The sequence below is a fragment of the Magnolia sinica genome, chromosome 3, assembly GCF_029962835.1.
Source record: "Magnolia sinica isolate HGM2019 chromosome 3, MsV1, whole genome shotgun sequence".
Taxonomy (NCBI): Eukaryota; Viridiplantae; Streptophyta; class Magnoliopsida; order Magnoliales; family Magnoliaceae; genus Magnolia; species Magnolia sinica.
The window spans coordinates 113071758-113093817 of record NC_080575.1 but is presented as its reverse complement, the minus strand read 5'-3'; the positions used below and the strand labels follow the sequence as shown (position 1 = coordinate 113093817).

At 40.4% G+C, this 22060-nt stretch overlaps 2 protein-coding genes across 3 annotated transcripts; one reads left to right on the top strand and one right to left on the bottom strand.

Annotated features, from left to right (window-relative positions):
- The first annotated feature begins 5653 nt into the window (after positions 1 to 5653).
- Positions 5654 to 16862, top strand: LOC131240765 (ABC transporter B family member 9-like). 2 transcript variants are annotated; one of them, XM_058239216.1, is made up of 12 exons: positions 5654 to 5962; positions 6744 to 6798; positions 9472 to 9647; positions 11055 to 11276; positions 11614 to 11852; positions 12030 to 12555; positions 12649 to 12922; positions 13370 to 14018; positions 14098 to 14326; positions 15233 to 15499; positions 15594 to 15857; positions 15946 to 16862. In XM_058239216.1, exons 1-12 carry the CDS (start codon positions 5702 to 5704, stop codon positions 16591 to 16593), a joined length of 3810 nt encoding a protein of 1269 aa, XP_058095199.1. In that variant the 5' UTR covers positions 5654 to 5701; the 3' UTR covers positions 16594 to 16862. The 2 variants fall into 2 exon arrangements, with proteins under 2 accessions (XP_058095199.1, XP_058095200.1); XM_058239217.1 differs by lacking the exon at positions 6744 to 6798 and having other exon boundaries at positions 5842 to 5962.
- A 3239-nt stretch (positions 16863 to 20101) lies between these two features.
- On the bottom strand, positions 20102 to 21759 carry LOC131240764 (mitogen-activated protein kinase kinase kinase 20-like). The gene has a single exon (XM_058239215.1). The coding sequence runs from the start codon at positions 21675 to 21677 to the stop codon at positions 20145 to 20147; it is 1533 nt and encodes a 510-aa protein (XP_058095198.1). The 5' UTR covers positions 21678 to 21759; the 3' UTR covers positions 20102 to 20144.
- Positions 21760 to 22060: the final 301 nt, after the last annotated feature.

Below are 22060 nucleotides of genomic sequence, written 5' to 3'. Positions count from 1 at the left end.
TGGCCTGTGAACCTGCATACCAATGTATCAAGAACACTTAGAGAAATTAATTTTTCTTTAAATTTGAAACGTGCCTCACATTAGTCATAGTATGCTCTACCCTATCAAACATTATAATGCAAACGGATCAAATTCCAATAAGCTTACATGCATGATCATTGCCCATAATAACAAGGCCGCCATCATACTTGTTATATGTGGTGAACAAACTCTAATAAGGACACATGTGATATGATGCCCATGTATTCAAAATCCACTTATTCTTATGTTCACTATATAAGTGTCCAACTTTGGACAGCGACAACAAATCACAACCACTCGTACCTACATTAGATTTCGCTGAATTGGTCTCTCTTATCGAATTATCTAAATTTTCATCCTTCTGGGTTTTGGAGGACAAACAATCCCTCTTCATATGTCCAATTTTTCCATAATTCTAACCCTTCATCTTACTGTTGCCCTTATATTTGGACATCAATGGCGAATTTTCTTTCTCTTGCTCATAACTTCTTCATTTAACAACCAACGCATCTATAGAGGAACCCTCGCCATTGTTCTTCTTTCTTAACTGTTTCGAATGAGGGCTAAGATAATGGTTTCGACGTCAATGGTCTCTCTACCGTGCCACAGAGTATCTACGAAATTTTCGTAAGACTTTGAAAGAAAGTTCAACAGGATTAGATCTTGATCTTCCTCATTGATCTTCACCTTCATAATCATCAATTTGCAAAATACCTTATTCGAGTTGTTAATATGTTCATTGAGATTTGTCCTTTCCACCATTTTCAAATTGTAGAACTGTTTCTTTATAAACAGACAATTAGAGAGCGATCTCGTCATATAGAGACTCTCAAACTTCGGCCACAATTCAACGATAGTTGTATCGTTGATGACATTATGTAGGATCTCATCGGTCAAATGCAATTGGATTGTGCTAATTGCCTTTTAATCTAGTTCATCATACTCTTCATTGCTCATAGTATCCAGACGCTTTGCTTTCCCAATGATTATCTGATATAACCCTTGCTGAATTAGAATGGCTTTAATCTTCACCCTTCATAATTTAAAATTATTTTTACTTGTAAATTTCTTCGTCACGAACTTGACATTCGTTTTCTTCGATGCCATGTCTTCATATACAATATGAAACCCCAACCTGATAACCTGATTGCTTTCATACCACTTGTTGTGCACGGAAGTGTCACATAGACGTGATCCATATATTAACCAAACAAGCACAAAGATAGAAAATTCGAGCATGCGTAGAGAACAAAATGATTTATGTGGAAAACCCCTTAAGAGAAAAAACCATGGCACAAAGCGACAAATAATCTATTATGAAAACGAAATTACAGGAGATGAGTAACTTACAATCAAAATTATGGAGTATAAAACCCTCGACCCCCTTCCTCCAAACACTAGCTCTCTTTAGAATAAGTTTTCCATACCCTAATCCCACATTGCACCCATTTATATACTCCTAGATATGCAATTAGAAATAAAACCGCGCACTTACACAGAAGTTATGCGCATTGTCGATTGAACTTTCGATCGATTAACATTGGTCGAGTATCATTTGATCAATTGACGGCACAATGTTTGATTAATCGAACATGCTCAAAAGTGTCCAAAGAACTAGCATGATTTTTCAGAATTATCTTAAGCGATCGAGCATCTATGTTCAATCAAATGAACATATTCAAAACTATCCAGAAACAAAACTTAAGATTTTCTCAATTCGATCTATGCTTCCATTGATCAATCGAAATCTTCTATTTTAGCATAAATTAAAGGCACCAATTTCAACAGCCCACACCACAGGAACCAACTGGGACAAAGATACCCATAGTGAAATATGTACGCGGATTTCTGACAAAAGGCTTTCACAAGAAGTTCTTGCGCTGGAAACCCAAGTGAGATCCATCATGATATTTTTAAGAAATCTACTCTGTCCATACGTTTTGCGAGCTTATTTTACTACATGAGACCAAAAGTGATCAGATCCAAGACTCAAGTAACAGCACTAAAGGAAAAGGTGGGTAGGGAAATTCCTACCGTTGAAAACTCTCTGGGTCGACATTGCCGTTTACATGCCATACATACGGTCTGTAATGTCATTCGTAGTGGGATGAACTGAAAACACAAATATTGTCTGATTCAAAACTTTCGTGGAGCCACGAATATTTCAACTGTGGGCGTTCAATCCTCACGCTTTCGGCTCACTCGAGTCCCCTAAAATGAGATAAAAAAGCGGATGAAATAGGGTTGATTTCTCACAAAAATTACCATGGGTCCCACTTAAGTTTCCGGCGCAAGAACTTCGAAAGGCTTTTGTAGGAAATCGGCATCTGTGAAATACCTTCAAGATTGCACGTGACTTTCAACGTGTTTTTAAAACTTCATCTAGCTCCTTCCGAATACGCTTCGAAATCGAATTTATTACTGAGTTATTCAGTACGCTCTTATCGTACTAAGTAAATTCAGTTGGCCCCACGTTGAATGTATGTGGTCTATCCACGCCGTTCATCTGTTTTTCCATCTAATTTTAGGGGTTAAGGCCAAAATTGAAGCATATCCAACGATCAAGTGGATTATACCACAGGATAAAGTGGGGATAATGATTTCCACCGTTGAAAACTTGTCAAGTCCCATAGTGATTTTTATTTGTCATCCAACCTGTTCATAAGATCAAATCATACAGTCATGGATGAACTGAAAACACAAATATAAGCTTGACCCAAAACTTCTGTTGCCCCCAAGAAATTTTCAACAGTGGAAGTTTAATACAACTTTTCCCATGATGTGGTCCATTTGAATATTTTATATACTTCATTTTAAAGCTCAAGCCCTAAATTTATCTGGGAAAATGGATAGGTAGAGCTAATAAAATACATAAATCATGATGGACCTCACGGAGTTTACTCACTAAGCTAAGCGTAGTGAGTAACTAACTATGCAATCTGCTTCCCTATGCTTCCTACCGGATGGGAAACGGACCGGATAAAATACATAAATCATGGTGGACCTCATAGAGTTTACTCACTAAGATAAGCGTAGTGAGTAACTAACTATGCAATTAACTAACTATGCAATCCGCTTCCCGATGCTTCCTACCAGATGGGAAACGGATCGGATAAAATACATAAATCATAGTGGACATCAAAGAGTTTACTTGCTAAGCTAAGCATAGTGAGTAACTAACTACGCAATCCGCTTCCCGATGCTTCCTACCAGACGGGAAACGGATCGGCTACTCCCCCTGCAACCAGCCCGGTGGCTGGTGGTCGGTGCTCTGTGGGCCCCACCATGATGTATGTATTTCATCCATTCTGTCCATCCATTTTTACAGATAATTTTAGTGCTTGAACCCAAAAATGAGAGGGATATAAATCTCAGGTGGACCACATCATAGGAAAACAATAGTGATTGGATATCCACCATTAAAATCCTCCTAAGGCCCACTGTACTGTTTATTTTACATCCAATCTGTTGATTGGGTCATACAGGTCCATATGAAGGGAACAGACAAATATCAGCTTGATCCAAAACTCTTATGCCCCCAAAAAGTTTTTAATGGTCAACACTCATTCAAGGCTGTTTCCTGTAATGTGGTCCGAGATTGGTATATACCTCATTCTTTGTCTCATATCATAAAATGATCTCATGAAAAATAGATGGATTGCATGGATGAAACACATACATCAAGGTGGGGTCCACAGAGAGCACTGGCAGGGGGAGTAGCCAATCCGTTTCCCGGATGAATGGCAACCCAAACAGTAAAGCCATTCCAAAACTCTGGTCAGCTTCAACATGCAATTTTAGAGTTGTTATGCATGATTCCACATGGTGTGGCCCACGTAACTTTTGGATTAACCTGACTCGGGAATCAATGGGATATGACAGGGCACACCTCGTGGACGGATTGGATGTCATAAAAACATCACGGTGGGCTCCCTGTAGAGTTGTACATTGCTTATTCTACAGAAGTTTGTACTTGATCCAGTGGGGTTTTTACATGTAAGAGTTCTACGAGAAATTATGTTCGATTGAATGACTAACATTCCCTCGTCTATTACATATCTTAAACAAGAGTGCTACGGTCGAGCGTGGCGGGGCTGAGATGGTGTGTTCATGACATCCAAACCGTTCAACAGGTTCATCCCTACATGATGTACCTATACACCAATAATCAGAATGATATAATCATCACGTAGGGTACAAATAAATTTAAAGGATTTTGGGTGGTACATATTGTTCTTTACTATGTGGCCTTCTTAACGGTTGGATTATACTTATGCTTCGTTTGATGATTGCAATTGTGGGATGCACCTTCTGGACGGATTGGATGTAATACAAACACTACTTGGCAGACAATGATCGGAGTCGGACACATTCCACGCGAAATAATAAATGAGAGCATTTTAGTCATTTTACTCACCAAAGCATTGTTCTGTAAAATCCCGACTCAACGAGGACCGTTAAAATCCCTTAATTTGTTTTCTCGCCGATTGAGCCATCCCACGTAGTTATCCAGACCGTTCATCTGGAAAAAAGAAAAGTATCCTTTCCAGCAAATCATCACCATTCACGGGAAGTTAAGTGACAAACCCCTCTCATGGACCGTTGTTTCCAAGCCCCTTTCTATACACGATGGAATCTCTCTGTTTTTTTTTTTTTTCTGCGTAAGCACTACAGGCAGAGAAATATTTTTGATGAACGGTTCGGATCATCACATGGTGGGGTGGCCCCACCTACCTAATGTTTTGAACTTTGCTTGTAATCAAGCTGGAAATAGAAAGCGAAAAGGAGATCCGTTTGGAGAAAGATATGGTCAAAGCGCACGAGAGTTTTCGACGCATATCTACACTTTTCACGCGACCAGCGTTTCTCTTCTCTTTAATCACACAAGCATCCAGCGTGCGTCGCCATTCATCTGGTACCCACATGCGAAGATGCTTCGTTGATTTCAACCGTCCAAACTTGCGTCACCATCATAGCTAAGCTACTTTCTCGTATACAACCTAAAGCGACGATCCTAACCTTTGATTTTCGGAATTGAATGTCATACATTGAAAACTTTCTTTTCATCGTCTAATTTCATTAGAGATAATGGTAAAAATATGTTTAGTGTAATTTTCACAAAGGTTCGTATAAACAATGGGATGCACGATATGGATGGTTCCGATCATCGGACGACAAAGAATGTGGGCCCCAGTAGCCGCGACACACACTGGACTCTAAGTCGCGACAGACAGAAAGCGAACTCGTTTATATTGCAATCTTAACGGATTTTCCTTCTCCGTGTTGCACTTTATCTCTGCCTCTCTCTCGCTCTGTTACATATCTTAGTGCTCTTGTACGACAAGCAATGTTCTCTCCTTCATCAACCTTTTTCCCACTGTTTCTCTATTTTATTAGATTTTAATAAGATTATACAATTGGGTATGTAAGCTCTTGCCCGTTTCTCTCTTTAATATGCTGAAAGATCAGATTTATATATGTTTGATCACTCTGTGTCTTTTTTTTTTTTTTGTGAATGGCAGAAGGGATTTCGTCAAAGCATTTAAATCTATCGAGTTGTAAGCAGAAGAAATAAGGAGAAATCTATCGAGTTGTAAGCAGAAGAAATAAGGAGATTCAAAAGACCTACACGAGAGAGAGAGAGAGAGAGAGAGAGAGAGAGAGAGAGAGAGAGAGAGAGATGGAAGAAGGGGCATCAGAGATAGAGAAGGGTGTGGGGAGTAGGGATGATAAGAGAGAAAAAGGAGGGGGTGATGAGAAGGTCCCTTTCTACAAACTCTTCTCATTTGCAGACCCTTTGGATGTTTCCTTGATGAGTGTTGGGACTGTTGCTGGCATTCTCAATGGGCTGTCCATGCCTCTCATGAGTATTCTCTTTGGTCAGCTCATCAACTCCTTTGGAGCCTCTGATAGGAGCAATGTCGTCCATCAAGTGTCCAAGGTACGGTCTAGATCTCGTCTTCCTTTTTATATTCTCATTTATAACAAACCATTATTGCTACTTCTGTTGTTGTTATCATCCGGATCTAATCCAGATCGTCCATATCATGATGCCCAATGAGTATGGAGGAAAAGTACACTGATCTAGCAACCCTAACCATCCAAATCATAATCATTAATGGGCTAGGTTAGATGATTATGATTGTCCAGTCAGTTTAATCGAGGAACCGTATTCTGCAAGGGATATGATTCTTTGGGGAACACAAGTAGCAAAAGTTGGCTATGGGTGAATGGAGGAATCATATCATACGATAGTGTCCATCTTTGAACGGTATAGATGGATTCTTAATTCTATCAAGTGGGGCCCATGGTTTGGTAATCCACACCGCTGGTAGATTGAGTTGCACCATGGATGGACGATACCGTACATAGTTTCCTTCATGGGACAATCTTAACCTTTCCATCTGTGGCCTATCAATGGACGGTTGATGATAGAAAAATACAACAACAGTCCACATTCAACAGAAAATGATGCTCGTATTGATGGCCGGGATAAGGGTGTGATTTCTGGGGAATTCTCCAGCCACCATTGATCTCAGCGGACCAATGCTGACCCCACACATCCAAATTGAAAACCCAGGTGGGGCCCACTTGATGTATTTTATTGTTGGATGATGGGATCCTCTTTCTTATCTGTTTTGTTTTGCAAGCGTTAGTTTCTTTTGCAATGAAGAGATCTCATTGTGATGTGAGAGTTGGGTGGATGTTGCTCTTGTCATCAGGTAGCCGTTCGGTTCGTGTATTTGGCACTCTGTTCTGGTGTTGTATCATTTCTACGTAAGTATTCTGCAAATTCATGTTTTTCTACGTTTATTATTATTATTATTATTATTATTTTGGGATAGTCTACAATGCCTGTTTTACGCAGCTGCATAAAACACCCAATTTTTGTGAGGCCCACCATGTTTTGTACGTATCCACTCCGTCCATCAGATTATAACCATTACGTTAACCGTTCATACAAAAGATCATCCATATGAAAAGATTCTGATGGGTTACACCAACGCGGAAAATGTGAAACTTCTCCTAGAACATCCAAGTTCACACGGTATGGCCCACCAGGATCTCCTCATGCAAGAATCAGCCGTCCATTCATTGAGTAGACCACACTATAGAAAACTGTCTAGCCATTAATCAACGGCAAAATACAAGAGTCAATATGACTGGTGGGGCCAAGCTACTGGATGGGTTGGTTGTCCTCTGTACTTGATTAGGTTGGAAGTTATCTGCTTGGTGGATTGTAACTTTTGCCTCCCTCTCACACACACAAGATGACTTTGCACTTGATAAATTGGAAGTTATCTATTGGGTGGATTGTAACTTTTGCCTTAAACACATGCACATGCACACATAGGGAAATGGTACCGTGTGGTCGATATCATGGTAGCTTCCCATGAGCTCGAGTTCTGTGAGCCCCACCATGATACGTGATAGACATCCACCCCATCAATTAGATGCTATTCTATAGTGGTCCACAGGCCTAAAAATCAGGCCAATTACTTGGGTAAGCCCCACCACACTACTCATCAGTTGAGAGTAAATACTTACTAATTGAACTACTCAACAGTTGAGATTAAATACCCACTAATTGAAACCTTCACAATCTTTTATAGGAAATGTGGTTTAGACATCCAGCCTATCCAGTGTGTTCCATTTGAATGAAGGGTCACATTAAGTTTTAGCTATATAAGTGGGCTAGGCCCCAACAAGTGGTTTTAGATGTTCCAACAAGTGGTTTTAGATGTTTTAGTCACAATTTCATATGTTTTCAAATGGTATGACCTGGTTGAGTTCCTGATATGATTGATTATTGGGATATCCCATAACCTAGAAAGGGACCTATCAAATCCACGTGGATGTCCAACATATATCACATTGGGGTCACAAGATTTTCCTATACATATATGTGTATATATGTATATACATATATATATATATATATATATATGTATATGTGTGTACACATATACATATATAGAGAGAGAGATGCTCTCCTAGGAACTTGCTCTCATGAGAACTCATCTCACGTGATGTGTATATGCAATCTAGGTCATACAAACCCTCCATCTGACTTAAATGAAGGGTTAGGCAAAAATCACATTATTTTGTTCTCATTGGAATTCCCTCTCTCTCTTTGTTATGGCTCACAAGATTTGTGGATTAGGCTAACTTTTGACCTTTAATGGTTTTATGAGATGACTCATCTTGTGGACCCTTTGGATTTTGTGCCTACATCACAAGAGATGAGTTCTCAAAAACTTCTCACTAATTCTTATATTAATTGGTTCTTAGGAGAGGATTTCTCTGAAAATATATATCAATGTTGTCAAAATCCAAGCATTTATGATATAAGTTGAATCTTAAAGGCGATTTGAATCCTACCTTTAAATCCTTTTTATATTAATTGTACTATTTTATAACTTGAATCTTACTATTTACAATTCAAATCCCAATTTATTATTCAAATTATACTTGTTTTCTTCTATTTTAAGCCTTACTTGGCTTTCATTTTATAGTTTTAAATTAGTGACGGCTTTAATACCATTTAGAAAAAAAGATTTTAAAAAAGGTAAATTATTTTATTTTATTCTTTATAACTAGTCGAAACATCAAATTGTTGTATGAGTTATTTGGAATGTTTTTGTGGATGGTTACAATCATGTTAACTTACATGTATTGTGGAATGATGGTTCGAAATCAAAATATCAAATGCTGCTTTTCCAATGCAATTCCAAATTTAATAGAGGTAACAACAACATACATTACTTAAGGGTCATTGTATGTTTTTTAAGGAAATTATTTTGAAAGACGAGAGAGAGAGAGAGAGAGAGAGAGAGAGAGAGAGAGAGAGAGAGAGAGAGAGAGAGAGAGAGAGAGAGGAAATATAGTAATTATTTAAATTTTAAGTAATATCATGTCATGATAGTGTTAAAGTTTTTTTTATTTTTTTCTAATTTATTTATATTTTTCATATATTAAAAAGATCATAAAAAAATCTTACAATTTATGATACAATTCAACCTCTATTACAATTTGTGATATGACAATGATTATGATATGTGTGTGTGTGTGTAAGTTAGAGTTAGATGGCCAAAAAATCAAACTGATCCTCCAACCATTGTATGAGCCACTATGTCAATTTGGAGGTTTTTGAATGGCTGTCTATTGTTTTCTATAGCGCAGCCTACCTAATGATTGTATTGAGCCTTATTTTTCAGAACATCCAATAATCATGCCCCCTGCAATGCATAGGGCATATATGCATCATTTTGTGATGGCCCGAGTGGTCTCAATTGTTTCTTATGCATATTTACCAAACATATTCATTGGGAATCAATTCTGTACAAGTAATTGTCAATAAATAATTTCAAAAAACTATTTATTGAGAATCAGTTTTACACTTCCTAGAAGCAACATGGGCCTAAGCACTGTGAGCTTTGTCCATGGCAGAGGTGTCTTGCTGGATGGTGACAGGAGAGCGACAAGCAGCCCGAATTCGCGGTCTCTACTTGAGAACCATATTGCAGCAAGACATTGCATTCTTTGATAAGGAAACAACAACCGGAGAAGTCATTGGCAGGATGTCTGGCGACACCATTCTTATTCAAGATGCAATGGGAGAGAAGGTGTGTTATTATTTCCTTAGCTACCATTACAAGTTTCAGCTCACTTGGAAACTAGTGAGGCCCATCACATCAACCGCCCAAATAATCAAATCATGTCTTGTTGGATAAAATGAAATAATACAGAATAGAGGAAATCAATAAATTTTGATATGAAAGTATCGAATTTGCAAGCTTTAGTCTTGACTTGATCCGTAATTTATACCTTTATGTGTTGAACAAATCTTCGAGTACTAACACTAATACGCCTCACAAAAACATTTTCAAGAGGGCAAATGCAAGATAACAAAGATGAAGTACAAAGCTATGGATGGCTTGATTTAGGATTGTTCTTGTGTCTTTGGACTATAATATCTACGATATATCAAAGTGGTAGGGATATGACATCATTCTTGAAAAAACACGCTCTTTTCTCTTCTGGACAACCACACACTTATTCATATACAACAATCATTCTTCTGTGAAGTACAAAGCTATGGATGGCTTGATTTAGGATTGTTCTTGTGTCTTTGGACTATAATATCTAGGATATATCAAAGTGGTAGGGATATGACATCATTCTTGAAAAAACACTCTTTTCTCTTCTGGACAACCACACACTTATTCATATACAACAATCATTCTTCTGTGAATGAACATGATCTTTTTCTTGTGGTAGTTATTTTTATTTTATTTTATTTTACAGTGATAGTTAAACAACAATATAAAAATTATTGCCATATGGTACCACATAACTACCGCCCATATTCTAAACAATATAATTGCCATCACATATGCGAAACGTCCCACCGATTTCACTTGTACAGCTATGTGTTAGGCACACTCAACCAACACTATAGCTAAAACCTTACATATTAATTGGTCACTTTTTTAATTATACAATAGTTCGGATGGGTTAAAACCTTAAGCACCAACGGGTCACTCACTAATTACACAATCATTTAGATGGATTCAAACTAAGTACTAAAAATATTACGCTCCTTGTGACAATGCGCATGTGCTTAATAAAGTGTCCAAGCAACCCTAAAGCTTAGGCCATGCACGGTATTGAGGAGATTTAAATCCAGGTTTTCCATGTTAAAAGCTCTTCCTCTTACCACTAATCTATATGAGTATTTTAAATAAATTTTAATATATAATATTTATTTACTTTCTAAAAATAAAATGTTTTATTTATAATATTTATTTACTTTCTAAAAATAAAATGTTTTATTTGTGATATTTATTTTTCTTATAAGAACATAACATGTCTCCCATCGCAATTTTTTTTCCTTAACCGGCTTATGAGAGGGTAGGAAGTGTTAGATGGACTTACTGGGCAGGGATAGTAAGCTAAGCTCCTGGTAATGTTGCAGGGTTGGTTGATGAGTGGTCCTAGTCTACTACTAATGTGTTTGCATTTGTTTTCAGGTTGGGAAGTTCATACAGCTCATTGCAACTTTTGTTGGGGGCTTTGCCATTGCATTCTCAAGAGGATGGCTTCTTGCAATTGTAATGGTGGCATGCATTCCTCCCATTGTCATAGCTGGCGGGGCCATGTCGATTTTTATGTCGAAAATGTCAAGCCGTGGGCAGATCTCATATGCCGAGGCAGGAAATGTCGTAGAGCAGACGGTTGGATCCATCAGAACGGTAGGCAGGCATCGTTTGTTAGGGTGTGTTTAGATGTACAATCAAATTGAATTGCAATTACTCAGTCCTTCCAATCAATTGTAGACGATCCAATTGTAATTTTCCTTGCATTCATATTTGGACAAGTCTGGGATCCAAATCGCAATTTCGTGGACTGCAATTTGAGGGATATTCCCTCAATGAATACTATGAAAAATCATTGGTTTTTGTCACTTCCTCTTCATTAAACTGAAAGTTTGCAATTCAATTCACTTTTGCATCCAAACACAACCAAAGATTTGATGTACAGTGCTCATTTGAATGTTGGCTGATTGATGATTTCCTGGATGTATGTAAGGTTGTATCCTTCACAGGTGAAAAGCAAGCTTTAGCAAAATACAGCAGTTCTCTCAAAACTGCATACAAATGCAGTGTCCAACAAGGCCTGGGCTCCGGCCTAGGAATCGGTACTGTTCTGCTAATTGTATTTTCTAGCTATGGATTAGCTGTATGGTATGGCTCCAAGCTGATCATCGAAAAAGGATATGACGGTGGACACGTCCTCAACGTCATGATCGCGATAATGACTGGCGGAATGTAAGTAAGAACGACAAGAGGATACACTTGTATCTGCAGCTGAAGCCATGGTCTTGTGATCATGTCTTTGTGTGCTCAGCAGCATAGATTTCAATCTTCATGTTATCTGGTTTGCGCTATTTCAAAATTTTCTTTCCTCCATTTGCTTGGCCTCTTAAAAATCATGTGCTGAATCAGGTCTCTAGGCCAAGCTTCTCCATCAGTGAATGCATTTGCAGCAGGGCAAGCTGCAGCTTACAAGATGTTCATGACGATCAACCGGAAGCCAGAGATCGATGCCTACGACACAAGTGGGATGGTATTGGAAGACATCAAGGGCGACATTGAACTAAGGGATGTGTACTTCAGGTACCCAGCAAGGCCTGATGTTCAGGTGTTTTCTGGGTTCTCAATACAAGTCCCGAGCGGCACGACCACAGCTCTGGTTGGACAGAGTGGCAGTGGGAAGTCGACGGTGATCAGCCTAGTGGAGAGATTCTACGATCCTGAAGCCGGTGAAGTGCTCATAGATGGTATAAACCTGAAGAAGTTTCAGGTTGGGTGGATAAGGGAGAAAATCGGACTCGTTAGCCAAGAGCCAATCCTGTTTATGACTTCTATCAAAGAGAACATTGCATATGGAAAGGCAGGTGCAACGCTTGAAGAAATCAGGACAGCAACTGAGCTTGCCAATGCTGCAAAATTCATAAACAAGCTGCCACAGGTAATACGCTTTCTCGATCTTCTTGTTAAGTCTTCACTCTGTCTGATAGTGGTTTCAATACCTAATAAAATAGAATGGATGCGATCTACGCAGGGGCTTGACACGATGGTCGGTGAGCATGGAACCCAATTGTCTGGTGGACAGAAACAGAGGCTTGCGATTGCAAGGGCTATCCTGAAGAACCCCAGGATATTGCTTCTTGATGAAGCGACAAGCGCGTTGGATGCAGAGTCGGAGCGGATTGTTCAAGAAGCACTATTGAGGATCATGGTGAATCGGACGACCGTGGTTGTTGCCCACCGTCTGAGCACAGTGAGGAATGCAGATAACATAGCAGTGGTGCATCATGGAAAAATTGTGGAGCAAGGTAATTGCCCTGCATTGTCGCAAAACTCTAATTCCGTCCTCTTTTTTTTTTTTTCTTTCTATTGTCACTTTGTTTAAGTCGCATTTGGACATACAAATCCTATTGAACTTCTAAGAGTTCAATTTAATTGAGTGTAAATGGCCCCAGGTCATTCATAGCGCAAGATGGGACGTAAAATATCAACTACCATCACTTTTGAAACAAACAGAATTACAATTAGGTGTTTAGTTGTCATCATGAATTAAAATGATTCCCACCCACATTCCATAATGGGTTGTAACTTAATTGAGCATAGCATCCAAACACGCCATTAGGTAACTGAAACTCAATAACTACACACAAAGCATCCAAACGAGCAATCAGGTAACCAAAGCTAAGTACTCCCAAAAGAATAACTAGATCTTTTGAACTTGTAATTGAAGTTTCAGACATTGTTCTTTTCATCAGGTCCTCATTCGGAGTTGATCAAGGACCCTGATGGGCCTTACTCTCAGCTCATACGCCTGCAAGCGGGGAACAGTCAATCGGAAGAAGCGCCGAGGATGGGCCCAGATAGAGTAGATTCAAGCTTCGAAAACAAGAGGCTCTCGTTGAGGAGATCCATAAGCAGAGGTTCTTCAGGTGCAGGAAGCAGCAGGAATTCGTTCTCAATCTCCTTTGCTTTGCCCGGTGCCATTACCTTCCAAGAGGGTGGACAGGCAGGAGATGGAGATGAAGAAGAAGGCAAGGAGAGCAAGGAAATACAAGAAAAGGTGCCATTGAGACGGTTGGCCTACCTCAACAAGCCAGAGTTTCCAGTAATTCTGTTAGGAACGATCGGTGCAGCCATACACGGAGTGATCTTCCCTGTATTTGGTATACTACTTTCAAGTGCCATCAAGATTTTCTACGAGCCTCCACACAAGCTTCGGAAAGATTCCAGCTTCTGGGGGCTGATGTTCATCACCCTGGGGGTGATTGCTCTGGTTTCAATTCCACTACAACAATACATGTTCGGAATTGCTGGTGCTAAGCTCATCGAACGGATCCGTTCCTTGTCGTTCAAGAGAGTGGTGCACCAAGAGATCAGTTGGTTTGATGACCCAATGAATTCAAGGTTTGTTGATGCCATTCCTAACCCCACTGTCTTAATCTCTCCAACATTCTGAAACTGTGAGATTTTTGTTTCATTACAGTGGGGCGATTGGTGCAAGATTATCAGTTGATGCTTCAACCGTGCGGAGCCTTGTAGGGGACGCCTTGGCGTTAATTGTTCAGAACTTGGCGACGATCATCGCCGGGCTTCTGATAGCCCTGATCACTAACTGGCGGTTAGCACTTATCATTCTAGTCTTAATACCTTTGGTAGGCCTACAAGGATTTGCTCAGATGAAGTTTATGAGGGGTTTTAGCGCAGATGCAAAGGTCAGTTCCTCCACTCTCTTGAACTTGAGATTTTAATCAATCTTGAATGGTTTTAAATAAAATGCCTCAATCATTAGTTTTAAAACGTGCCGACTTGACTTGAAACTCACCCAAGTCAACTCGATTCAGCAAGATTGCAAGTCGAGTCCTTATGAAAACTTGAATTGAGAGTGACTAGGCCGAATCATGGCTTGCTCGTCGAATCAACATGACTCACCCTAACTTAGGCTGAGTAACCTCTCATTAATTAAAAGTGAAAAACAAAACATGGGTAGGGTTGAAACCCGAGACCTCTTATAAATGGAGTGCGAAGCCTTGTAGCAAATGCCTTGGTGTTAATATTTCCAAACTTGGCGACAATCGTTGCCGGGCTTCTGATAGCCCCTTTAGTGGTTCGACAAGGATTTGCTCAAATGAAGTTTATGAAGGGTTTTAGTGCAGCTGCCAAGGTTTTAAACAAATTTCTCCATCATAGTAATAAAACTAGTTGACTTGACTCAAAACTTGGTGGAGTCAATTCAACATTGTGAGTAATCTCTTGTTAATTAAAAGTGAAAAACAAACATAGGCATGGACGGGATTCAAATCCACAACCTCTTATCAAGAGGCAGATTACTCAACCACCAAGCTGTGGCAACTCCTTATTCTCTTATTTTTAATAATTATATGAAGCTAACTAATTTAAATACATCCTACAATTGCTACTGTTTTTACTTTAATAGTCATTAGATATTGAGTCAAGTGGGTCGAGTCTTTGAGTCGAGTTGACCCGAATCGAGTTTTAAAACCATGTTCTTGATGAGATAATGCAAGATATGTGTAGATTAAAATCATTTCTGTAAATTCATTATGAAATTGATTCTAATGGGAGTACGTTGATTAAAAGAATGATAAGGTTGGTTGCAGGTAAAGTATGAAGAAGCCAGTCAAGTAGCGAACGATGCTGTAGGTAGTATTCGAACGGTCGCATCTTTTTGCGCAGAACAGAAGGTGATGGATCTTTACATGAAGAAATGTGATGCCCCAATGAAAAATGGAGTCCGTCTAGGAATCGTAAGCGGCTTAGGTTTTGGCTTCTCCAACTTTGTGCTCTTCTGCACTTATGCCCTTTGCTTCTATGCTGGTGCCCGTTTCGTGCAAGAAGGGAAGGCTACTTTTGGCCAAGTTTTCAGAGTAAGTAAAGAAATTTCAGGTTTTCCTCTCTCTTTCTCCTTCTTATTACTGATCGGCGGTTGTTTGGATTTGTGTATTGGATTTCCAATTTCAGGTTTTCTTTGCATTGACGATGACGGCTCTTGGAGTATCGCAGAGCAGTGCAATAGCTCCTGATGCTACCAAAGCCAAGAACTCAACGGCTTCTATTTTCGCAATTCTGGACAGGAAGTCCAAGATCGATTCGAGTATTGATGAGGGTACCACATTATCCTCAGTGAAGGGAGACATCGAGTTTCAACATGTCGGCTTCAAGTACCCCACTCGTCCAGATGTTCAGATCTTCAAAGACTTGTGTTTGAGCATACCTTCTGGAAAGGTAGCCTACTTCTTGATCAGTGAAACCTTATCAAGATTCTTATCGTTTGTAGTTGCTCTTTGTAATTGATATTGATTTGTTTTGGCAGACTGTAGCTCTTGTTGGAGAAAGCGGGAGTGGGAAATCGACAGTAATTTCTTTATTAGAGAGGTTCTATGATCCTGATTATGGCCGGATATTTCTTGATGGAGTTGAAATTCAAAAGTTCAAGCTAAATTGGCTGAGACAACAGATGGGGTTGGTAAGCCAAGAGCCGATATTGTTCAACGACACAATCGGTGCCAACATAGCCTACGGGAAGGATGGGGTGGTATCGGAAGATGAGATCATTTCAGCTTGCAAAGTGTCAAATGTGCACAACTTCATATCAGGACTCCCGAATGGGTACAATACCAACGTGGGCGAGAAAGGGGTACAACTGTCTGGGGGGCAGAAGCAAAGGATAGCCATTGCGAGGGCAATACTCAAGGACCCGAAAATCCTTCTTCTTGATGAGGCAACAAGTGCATTGGATGCGGAGTCGGAGCGAGTGGTCCAAGATGCACTAGATAGGGTGATGGTGAACCGGACGACTGTTGTGGTCGCTCATCGTCTCACGACAATCAAGGGAGCGGATGCTATTGCAGTTGTGAAGAATGGGGTGATTGCAGAGAAGGGACGGCACGAAGTGCTGATGAAGGTGACTGACGGAGTATACGCATCTTTAGTCGCACTCCACATGAGCTCTTCCACGTAACAAAAAATGAAGACGGGGAAGGGTGATTCTGATATTTGCCAGTAGCACTATTCGTGACAGCGAATTGCAATGTGGATTGAAATATTTCCAGATAGGCATCGCGTCTTTTTATGAACTTGTAAGTGAGAATAGACCACGAATGACGGGCAATGGTAGGCCATGTAACGTTTTGGTGTGTAACCATTTTCCTTGGAGACTGATTTTCTAAAGTGAAATGCCATTGATGTAGAATGAAAAACTGAAAGAAATTCCATTCCAGCCTTCATCTTCCTGCAACAAGAAAATGACACTATGATTCTTCTTCTTCTTCTTCTTTTCTCGTATGAATTATTTGGAGTTTGTTTTGCCTCCGCCAACCCACATGCTGGGATATTCCAATGATTTGAACCATCCATGTTCTCTGTGGCTAAGCGATGGCGATCCAATAATCACATTTCAATGGTGTTCCTGACCTGTTGAATTTGATTTATTTGATAAGTTTCTTTTCAATAATCTGCATTCATCTAGGCATAGGTTAGAATCGAGTTTCTTGTGGTGGCCCCAGTAGAACAGAATCCTGAATATGGATTGCTCTGATCACTGGACCATCTCAGCGTGTGAGCCCAAATGGGGCAACCCAGATATTCGAAATTCTAGTAACTGTTTGGATCTCAAGTGGAAAATTGAGTTTTTTTTGAAAAGGGAATTTATCCTATCTGAGTAGCTGCTTTGTTACACCTGGGATAGTTCAATTGACGATCTGGACTTTTCGGCCTTTCTAGCCAATGCTTGGTAGACGATGATGCTGGAATCACATCTTTCAAATAATTCTAACCATCTGATGGAATGCAGATGAAGATGTACATTGAAGAATCACACCAGCTGAAGAGGAAAATTCGTTTTCCTTCCCCATCTCTACTTTGCCCTCTCCTTCATCGTTTAGACGATGTTAATCATGTGGGGCCCATCATTATTCAATCCTAACCACTTGTCTTTCCACATTGGGCTCATTGTGAGATCATCTTAACCATTTGGGCTGGGCCCACCTTTAGTTGACACGTACATCTTCATGTGGGGCCATTGTTAAATGATTCTAATCATCTGGCGTCCACCACATGTGGAACAACAAAGATATTTATTAATATGCAAACCAAGCCAAGATCATCCTAACCGTCTGATAAATATCAATGTCATCCTAACCATATGATTAATATCATCCGAATCATAGGCCTTATTTTAGATAGAGCGCACCTTGAAATGTACAGTGACCGACGCAAAATATCAGCCATCTGATTTTGCTCACTGAATTTGGCCCATTAATTTTAACCGTTCGTTTGATCGCCACAAATTTGAATCTTGGCGTTGTTTGTTCAATGGCTCCGTCGGCAACGGAAACTTCAATGTGAACGGTCTGAATTAGGAGGAATCATATGGTAAGTTGGCTCCTATCTCTCCACGGTGTACACATGTTTTCATTCTGACAAGTGGGGCCCATGGTTCAGTGATCCAGACCATTGGTTTTTTAAGTCCCACTGTAGATGAAGCATGATCCAAATTTCAATTGGAAGATCCCAAAAACAAATATTATTGCCTTTTTTAGTTGAATGTGAACCGTTGTTTCTCTTTCAAACACTTCAGGCCGCCAAGATTATCCGTTGAGAAGAATTTTAACCCGCAGTCAACCCAAGATGGGACACAACAGATTAACGGCTTGGATGACTAAAACATGCCCCAACTTGTGTGGTACAACATCCTGAATTGACATTCTAGAAGAAGATGTGTGCTCAACTATCACACTAGAAGAAAAGTCAAACAGAAAAAAGGTGGCCAGCCTGCGTTCTCACTAATGAGAATGTTTCATAATTAGACTTTAGACTAAAACCTCTGTGGGGTCACCTGAACAAAGTCAAAATTATTTTAAGTGAAATTGAAGGTCCTTGAAAATTGAGGCGAGTAGATGGATTTCATAAGAGCTGTTAAGGTAGGAGACCCATAGCGTGGGGCCCACTACATGAATCAAACAGTTCATTCAATTGGCCCGATGATCAGAAGCAATCATCCTATCCGTTGATTGTTGGGTTGCAAATGGCATAGTTCTAAAACTTGCCGAGTTAACTAGAAACTCGGCCTAGTTACTCGACTCGGCAAGGTTTCGAGCTGAGTCGCCATGAGACTCGGTCCCATGTTTGATTTGTTTATCCGAATTATTAAACGAGTTGAGTTCGGTTCGAGCTTCCGTGTCAACCTGACCCAGTTGAACATTGAGTTGAATCGAGTTTTTTGGTTTTTCAACTGTGACAGATGGATTACAAAAAGGAAAGATGGGACATCCTGCAGGCAGCAATCCAAAAATAATCCTATGATTTGATGTTGGTGTCCACCAGATGAACGGCTCAGACCATATCGGGCCCTATTTCAGGATCCAACTGCAGACCATTTCCCATTTGGAAAATAAAATAGAGTTTTTTACTTAATCTGGATTAGGATTGGAGTTGGTGCAACTTCCATAGAATTTAGTATTATTGGGGTCAAACAAGAATTCCTTAAAAATGCAAATACAGGACTCCAACTGAGAGTCAACTCCAAAAAGTCGCCATGTTCAGGTCAGCCACAAAGTCCTCCAAAAAATCATATTGTAGATAAAAGGATGGGCGAAGAAGGAATACAGTAGCGTTGAGTCTGCAAAAGATGGGTACCGTTCTATTGGTGGGCCCCACCATGTATTAGGCATGCCCGTAGCAATTCACAACCATTGACTGAGTATCCACCTTAAAGAAAGCACTAAAAAGGTAGGTCAACGTTCTTACTTTCACACTTCTAAAAGGATTGAAGTTTCCAAAGATCTGAGTCAATCGTGTGAACTCGCTCTGGCATTCAAACCCTGGCATTCAAACCACGCGTTTGGCATCTACCCTCTTCCCCCCTCCTTAGTTTTTAGGTCAACCCCTGATTACATTGCCTGCTAATCACGCTTGGATAAATTAATGTTCTTTCGAGGCCTGATGCATGGTGGGCCCTAAATAACGTCTATGGGCAGTTGATTGGCGGACTAGATGATCCGACAATGTCTCAAAGATCAAACGGATATGATCATCAGGTGGGCCATTCATGTAACAAATTTGGACCAATTAGTCATTTTCTCCCATTTGCACATGTGAGGCCCACCTGAAGATTATGTCATCCTGACTCTTGACAAAGCATCCACCCAGAAATCCCAATCCATAACCAATCCAAAAGCTGCAATCCCAGAGGCTTTGAATTTTTTTTGATTATTTATTTATTTAAAAAAAAATTAATTTTTATTACACCCAGGTCTTTTAAAGAGTATAATAAGGCGTGTTTGGATGCACTATGGAATTAAAACCAAATTGCAGTTTTTTTTTTTTAACCTCCAAATTGCCATTATGTTGATTTCAAAGTTGTAATTGAAAGAGGAAAATAACGGCCATTTGAGGGTTTTACTTCCTCGTTAATAACAGTAGTTCTCAATTCAGTTCAGTTGCGCATCCAAACGCTGAAAAAAAAAAAAAATCCAAAATGAACTATAATGAGATACCCAAAAGCAGAAAATCTTAGAGGAAATTACTCTCTTTGTATTGATTTGTAATGTAATAATCAGAACAATTGAAATCCCCAAATTCTGACAAGAAATCAGACCCAACATTTATCTTGCAAGCAATAAAACTACACCTACAACTCCCAAAGTGCTCACAGCTTCTACCACTCCTTACTCCCCGACCCAATTCAATTGCAGAATTCGCGACGGGAACAGCATTTCCATCTCCATCTGACCCATGTGTAAATTGGGGTAATGACGTTGATGGTGGCGAAGAAAAGGGATCGAATGCATCGATTTTGGACCTTGAAGTTGCAGGGAATTCCTCCATGTCTGAAATCCCCTTTCTCTTTCTATCTCCCAACATGTCTTCTAACACGAGCAAAGAATCACCTCTTCGACAAATGGAGTTCCCAATCATGTGAACTTCTGCCTCCTCATTTGCATCATCACTGAACTCAAAGACAGAGGAATCCGCTCGCCGGGCTGTGACCCAACTGTCCTCCCAACACGACCAATCTGGCCGTTGCTGCGTCACCAGCTGCTGAATCCGGTCCACCGGAGCAGAAGGGGAATTCATGATTTGGTCGAATTCCCCTCCAGAAAGGGCACAAGACTCTGCCAATGACCTGATAGAATTAGAAGAAGATTGAAGTGAACGCCATTGAGGGAAATCGAAAGCACTCCTTGGAGACACCGTTGAATTGTCGGCCGATTTCCCCTCCTCCCCTTTCTTCGCCTCCCTTGCGACAAATGGATGATTCAAGAGCATCTCAGCTGTCCATCTTACGTTTGGATCCCTTGCGAAGCACCTGCTCAAGAAATCCCTCCCCTCTTCAGACAATTCCCAGGGAATCTCCGGCAATTCGTTGCCGAAACCAATCCGGAACAGAACAGCACTGATGTCAGCATCCACCGCACACTTCCACGCCGGTTTGCCAGTGATCATCTCCACAACCGCACATCCAAGGGACCATATATCCGACGGCGCCTCATATTCGCCGCTGGCGACAGATTCCGGAGACATGTAGAGAGGCGTGCCGCGCAACCACACTCCTCCTTCCGTCTTCTCACCGGCCTTCTTCGCCAGCCCGAAATCGGCAATCTTAACATCGAAGGAAGAAGAAGAACCGACAAGAACATTCTGGAGCTTGATATCGCAATGAACAAATCCATTCTCGTGTATGTAACTCAGACCTTCAAGAATCGATCTCGCGTAGCATCGGACGTCAGATTCTGGCAAACGACCACCAGAATTCTTGACCCGATCGGCGAGAGTCCCACCGGCGACATACTCCAGCAACAGGTTGTAGAATTGCTTGGCGTTTTCTGTGGTCAGATCGTCGCCAAAGCAGTGGACGATCTGAGGGCAGTCTTGTAATTGCATCAGGATCTCCTTCTCGTTTTGCAGAGAAGACGATTGGGATACGACGGCTGATTTCACGGCCATGATCTGAAGAGTCTGTTTGTGGTCTTTGCTGAGAGCGGTGGCTAAATTCACTGTTCCAAAACTGCCCCTCCCTACCATTGCTCCTCTCACCCACTCCATATCTCTCTCTTTCCTTTTCTCTTCTTGAAGTTTTCTCTCTTCAGCTTATTCTTCACGAGCCACTGCTGCCACAAACCCTTCGAATCGGATTATAAATACGGGATTTTTGTAGCACGTGTGTGATGGCATTTAACTTCTTTCTCGTTCTGTTCCATATAGAAAACGTGGAAATTTATAAATAAATATTATTAAGAAATTACACCGATTTATGCGGGTGGACATAAAGTCACGCTGTGGTCTCTCTAAATTACAAGAATGCCACTTTCCTTAGATTTTTAAGTGCATTCGCCTCACACGGGGGAACGAGCACATCCTTACAAGATAGGAGCCACTTATCATCAGATCCCACGTATGCTATATTTTCAGAGACGTGGCCCAAATGA